The sequence below is a fragment of the Chanodichthys erythropterus genome, chromosome 12, assembly GCF_024489055.1.
Source record: "Chanodichthys erythropterus isolate Z2021 chromosome 12, ASM2448905v1, whole genome shotgun sequence".
Classification (NCBI taxonomy): Eukaryota; Metazoa; Chordata; class Actinopteri; order Cypriniformes; family Xenocyprididae; genus Chanodichthys; species Chanodichthys erythropterus.
In genome coordinates, this window is record NC_090232.1 from 41,388,721 (window position 1) to 41,395,118 (window position 6,398).

At 37.9% G+C, this 6,398-nt stretch overlaps 1 protein-coding gene across 3 annotated transcripts; it reads left to right on the top strand.

Annotated features, from left to right (window-relative positions):
* Positions 1-3,381: 3,381 nt before the first annotated feature.
* On the top strand, positions 3,382-5,934 carry otx2a (orthodenticle homeobox 2a). 3 transcript variants are annotated; one of them, XM_067404450.1, is made up of 4 exons: positions 3,382-3,491; positions 3,683-3,845; positions 5,176-5,336; positions 5,394-5,934. In XM_067404450.1, exons 1-4 carry the CDS (start codon positions 3,382-3,384, stop codon positions 5,932-5,934), a joined length of 975 nt encoding a protein of 324 aa, XP_067260551.1. The 3 variants fall into 3 exon arrangements, with proteins under 3 accessions (XP_067260551.1, XP_067260552.1, XP_067260550.1); XM_067404451.1 differs by having other exon boundaries at positions 3,382-3,478; positions 3,694-3,845; XM_067404449.1 differs by having other exon boundaries at positions 3,382-3,478; positions 3,694-3,845; positions 5,176-5,934.
* The last annotated feature ends 464 nt before the right edge of the window (positions 5,935-6,398 follow it).

Consider the following 6,398-nt stretch of genomic DNA (forward strand, 5'->3'; position numbering starts at 1 on the left):
TAACAGCGTTTGGTGGACGCAGAATTGTTTTAGGAGTCCGTGTTGTTTTTTCTGGGATTATGTTGTATCTCATATCTCTGGATGTGGGTGCGACAGTAGCTAATGCCATATATGGAGCAACAATTCTTATTTGGTAATATAGGTTGTGTAAACTGTTTATATAATGCTCTTTTGATAATGTTGAATGACACATTTATTGACTTAGCTATTCTCATAAGGCCTCATCGTAAAGAACTGATCATTAAAATCTTTATATTCATAAAAGTTGATTTTAGAAACTTTATATTGACAAAAAAAAAGTTCTAGTTTCTTTAAAGCGCGAGTGTTTTGATTGTATTCTTATTTATTTCTTAATTTATTTTGCAGTAACATGTCGACATAGAAGTTTGTAGGCTTACTCTGTTTTTACTTAACCTTGACATGGGGGTCACTTCTGATTTATGTTTCGTTGTTGTTGTAGGCCTACATGTTGTTAAAAATAAGTAAATAAACAAATAAATAGGGCCCTAAATTAATAAATAGCCTATTAAAATCTAAAATTATGTTGTGTAAAAGGATAACATCTTAACCTATAGGTCTATCTAAAAACTTTTACCCAATGAACGTGACACACAAACACTTATTTTTATTTTGTGTTGCTGTTGTTGTTGTTGTTTCAAGAAAAAAACTACGTTACGCCACACTGACTTTGATTTGGCAGACGAATAATTTTTCAAATATGTTAATAGGCTTTTTAAAGAAAGAAAAAAGAACCGTTTCACTGCTTATGTTTCTTGATAAATAGTAACAGGTCCACATAATCATATAAAACTATACTTAGCCTATATCAAGATTTATTTATTTATTTATTTATTTATTTATTTAAGAGTTTTAGCCTTTTAACGTCGCTTTTCACGGTTACACCATCATAAACTAACTCTAGGCCTATTAATCCTCCAAAAGAAAGATAAAAATACAGCTTTACATTTTTAAACTAAATTAAATCATTTTGCATGAATTGTATTTAGGCTAAATATGATTTAATGTAATAAATCCAGATGGTGGGGGAAAAAATAGGCTATAATTGACCCGCAAGGAAAGAAGAAAGGAAGGCGCATTTCTAAAACGGTTTGTCTTAATCTCATTTAAAATGATAAGCAACTGAAACTTGCTCATAATAATTGTTTTAGGGTTATACCCAAGCAAACTTTTCTTTAATGCATGTGAGGATGAAATTATTTATGCATGTTGATAGGCTAATTGGCGCTGCAGAAAAGCTTTTCATCCACCAAACGGTGGATCGATTTAAGAATCGTGTTCTCATCATTCGTATTTATTCCCCCGCAGTGTTACGCTCACTAAAGGCTCGAATTAAAAGTGTATTCAAATAGTTTACTCTCCTCTGGACTCGCGCTTTCACACGCCAGGTTAATATGTCGTCACATCGAAAGGAGGAGTTAATGAGCACTTCTTCGTTCTGATTGGCTAGAGCAGTCGTCTGTAAGCACAAGCGAGACTTCTGATTGGCTGTGGTGGGCGGGTCCGCAGGTGTCTTTTGCTCATAGACGGACAGGCCATCAAGAAGGTGATCAATCTCAATTCGTCAGCATTGGCTATCACCTTAATATCACGCGTGGATACTTTAGGCACCGCATCTGACTGAAAGCAAACGGACTTTGCGATCATATTGGGAACTTTTGAAGTTTGTGGCTAATTTGTTTTCTTGCAAATCCAACCAGCTGGAGTTCAGACTTCTCTTCAACAACAACAAAAAAAAAGTGTTTCTTGGTTTTGTGGATTTTCAGTGGATCTCAAAGAAAAGAGCAGAGAAGACCAATAATAAAAGGTACAGTATACATGTTTTAAATTTATTTATCTAAATGTAAAGGTAAAGATGATTATATTGTAGGCCTATAGTATCATATTATCCATCCAATCCATTTGCCACACAGATTTTAGGCTGATTTAAAAGTGCAATAAACTTTACAGGTTGTAACTTTGGCACAACTTTGCTTTTGCGTACATTTTAAGTGGAGCAATTCAACTTAATATTTTTAAAATTTTAGTGAGTTCATTAAATTGCTCATTTGTATGCTGCTTTAGGAAAATAATTATAAATTAATGATTTGCGTTGCCTATAGATATTTTAAAAATATAGACATAGGCTATATATATAAATATATTTTCCTAGAATTGTATCCTTCAGAACATAATTGCGCAATTGCAGTCTTAATTAACAAACTTTGCAGAGTAGGCGCAGTGCGCGCGGAGAATAGGAGAGTTTGTGTCGTTTATTTAGTTGATAAGGTTTCTTCTGCAAATGGAGTCCCCTCTGTGTCTAATCTAAATGGCTATGGCGAATAATTTGCACACTCAGTGGTCATTTACATATAGTTAAAGCTCGATTGTGGAGTCTTTAGGCCCATGTTATCTGTCCTCAGCGTGGGATTAATGGGGCCATTCATAGGCATGAGCGACGGAGAAAAAGCGCAACATGTCATTTACAGAACTTTTGTCTTAATACATTTGTACGATTGCCTCATAACAATTGCAGCGAAACACAGTTTGGTCCTCCCAAATAATTCCAAATGCGCATAAGCCTCGAGTTTATCCGAGCGGCCTTCTGTGTGCATGAAAACAAGCGCTTCAGAGCTGCTGCTTTGCGTAAATGCAGAAGATTTTAGGGGGAGAAAAACAATTCAGATATTCGTTTCTAATAGTAAAATTCGTAAAAACAAAATTAACTGTTTATTTATTTATTTGTTCGTTTGTTCTGTAAGATTGTTGGCTATATATGGCCTATATATCCTATTTAAATACTAATATATATATAAAATATGCCTTTTGTGCATTCATTCATTTTGGAAGTGAGTTCAGTCATTCCCTGACTGGAGTTAAATGATCAAATTATTAATGCAAATTATTTATTTTTATATATAAATCAAATTTACATTGCTCTTTAAATGTGTCTGTTACCATCTGTTAGCTTAAAACGACCATTAAGTAAATTCATAATTGTACCGGCAACAAAAGAAAAGATCAAACACTCCGCGGCGTTGCGTCCATCAGGAGCGCTTAACAGGGCATGACATGCAAATGGCCAATTAGTGTGTGAAGCCCTTGATTAGTCGAGTGTGAAAAAAGAGATCATTAAAGGCAAGACATTAGTCATATTCAGACTGATGATCACTCTCGTGACATGCGTTTGATGCGTTTTACATGTTTTTACAATGGGACTGTGTATCCAAATGCTGTTTATTTATCCTGCATTTTGTGATAAGCTACTGCATGTGTGATCAAATTACATGGGGTGGGGGGGGGACACTTTTTTATTTTTTGGACTATTGTTTTATTTATTTTAATCATTGATTCTTGCTGCAGGTGTCTCTCTGGAGCTCAACAATGATGTCATACCTCAAACAGGCCCCCTATGCCATGAACGGGCTGGGGCTCAGCGGGGCAACCATGGACCTCCTCCATCCCTCTGTGGGATATCCGGGTAAGCATCCCTGAAAGATAAACATTTAAAGTGTGGAATCTTTTTTCAAATAAGCAACAAATAATAACTTCTCAGTACTTTTAAGCAATGCGTGGCAATTCTAAAATGATTCAAGAGCACTTCAGGCAAATTTCCTTGACTTCAAAGTACATCTGTATGAGCTTTCATACACTTTAAGCTTGATTTAGATGATTTGCATTTCTTCCTTATTGCAGCAAATCCTCGTAAACAGAGAAGAGAGAGAACCACGTTCACTCGCACTCAGCTGGACATCCTGGAGAACCTGTTCGCTAAGACGCGCTACCCAGACATTTTCATGCGTGAGGAGGTGGCCCTGAAAATCAATTTGCCCGAGTCAAGAGTGCAGGTGGGTGTTGTTGTGCCAGTTTCCTAATGCTGATAGATTTCAGGTCAAGTCACTTATATAGCGCTTTATACAGATTGTTTCAAAGTAGCTTCACTTTAATAAACAGGAAAATAAATGTTAATATTGTAAAATTCATCAATTATGATAAAAATGATGTTGATTCAATTCAGTTCAATAACTGTTGCAAAGTTCATCAATTATAAAACAAGTTAAATTCAACTATAAAGCAGCTCTACGGAAGACAATAGAATGTTATTCAGCTCAGTTTATGTCAATGTTGTTTCAATTCTGTTCAGTGTCAGTGACGCAATGTTCAATTTTGAAATAAGTTTAATTTAGTTCAATAACAGTGTTGATGTTGCAAAATGAGTGTCATTAGCTCAATCCAGTCAGATTTTTGTTCTTATCCAATATTGTAATTTTTCAGCTCAGTTTGGTTGAATGTTGTTTCAGTTCAATAACAGTGTCAATGCTGCAAAGTTCATCAATTATGAAACAAGTTCAATTCAGCTATAAAGCAGCTCTACCGAAGACAATGGTGTCATTATTCAATTTGATTCAATTCAGTGTTGGTTCAGTTCAATTCAATTTCAGTGTTGCAATGTTCATCAATTATGAAACAAATTCAATTCACTTCAATAACATGTTGTAAAGTTAGTGTCATTATCCAGGTCAATTCAGTTCCATTTTTTACTCATCTAATAGTGTTATTATTCAGCTCAGTTTAGTTCAATGTTGTTTCAGTTCAGTTCAATAACAGTGTCAATTTTGCAGTTCATCAATTATACAATGAGTTCAATTCAGCTATAAAGCAACTCTACTGAATTCAATAGTGTCGTTATTCAACTTGATTCAGTTCAGTGTTGTTTCAGTTCAATTCAGTTTCAGTGTTGCAAAGTTCATCAATTATAAAGTTCAACTCAGCTGTAAAACAACCGTATAGAACTCAATTCAATTGAATATTGATTCAGTTAAGTTCAATAACAGTGTCAATGTTGCAAAGTTAGTGTCATTATCCAGCTCAATTCAGTTCAAATTTAGTTCTCATCCGAAAGTGTCATTACTCAGCTCTGTTTAGTTCAATGTTTCAATTCAGTTCAATTATAGTGTCAAAGTTCATCAATTATGAAAGTTCAATTCAGCTATAAAGCAGCTCTACAAAAGACAACAGTGTTGTTATTCACTTCAATGTTGATTCAGTTCAGCTTCAATTCAAATTTTGTGTCAGTGCGATTATTTTTGTAACATTTCAGGTCACTGACAATATTTGCAGATTTCCAATCCATCCATAAGCATAACACTCATTATCCTGTGACGTATTTGTTGACAGGTTTGGTTTAAGAACAGAAGGGCAAAGTGTCGGCAGCAGCAGCAGAGCAGCAGCAATTCGAAGATCCGTCCAGCGAAAAAGAAACCCTCTCCGTCCCGTGAGAGCCCGGGGTCAGAGAGCAGCGGTCACTTCACTCCTCCTGCCGTCTCTTCATCGTCCTCGTCTTCGTCCTCAGGCTCCAACCCCTCTGGTCTTAGCGGAGTGAGTCTGATCAGCAGCTCGTCCTCAGGAACAACACCTGTCTCGTCCATCTGGAGTCCCGCTCCAGTTTCGCCACTCCCTGCTCCCTCCTCGCTACCCGACATCTCCCCCCCGGCCAGCGCGTCCTGCATGCAGAGGGCCATCTCGGGCGCCGGGAGCTCAACAGGAGTGCCGTCATATCCCATGCCCTACAACCAGGCTCCCAGCTACGCCCAGGGCTACCCGACCTCGAACGCCGCCTCTTATTTTGGAGGCATGGACTGCGGATCCTACTTGGCGCCCATGCCAGGTCACACCCACCATCACCCGCACGCCCATCACACACAGCTGAGCACCGCCCCTCATCACCACATCGGGCAGAGCGGCGGGCACCCGCACCACCCTCACCAGGGGTACGGCGGCACTGGGCTGCCTTTCAGCTCCTCAGACTGTCTGGATTACAAAGATTACAAAGAGCAGGCTGCCGTGGCATCATCATGGAAACTGAACTTCAGTTCTGCGGCGGCGGACTGCTTGGACTACAAAGACCAGGCCGCCTGGCGTTTTCAGGTTTTGTAAGGACTTCTGATGTTGTTTTCTTGTTTGTTTTCCTTTGGAGAAAGTCCCTTCCTCAACATCGGACACCACTGGGAAGAAGTAGTGACTTTTGTGCCAACTTTTTCCAGCCGTAGGAACAAGGGTTACCAAAGTTTCTCGTGCATTTTAAAATCGAGACGGGTTCTTCGTCTCCCTCGATGGACAGAGGAAGAAGCGAGGGCCAAATAATTCGCACTCCCGGCACGACGCACTGAACGAAAGAGACACGTGGTGTTTGAAACAATGAAGGCAATAATAATTTTATATATGATTTTCTTTACAGAGGAAAAGGTGACTTGCGCCTTACAGCTCATGTGAGATGTTAAAAACTAATTTGCTTTCATGTTCATTTAATAAATATAAGCTTAAAAATTGAGACAAATTGTTTTTCATTTCCCTTATTCCTTTGATTTTTTACTAATTTTTTTTTTTTTTTGTAAAATTTC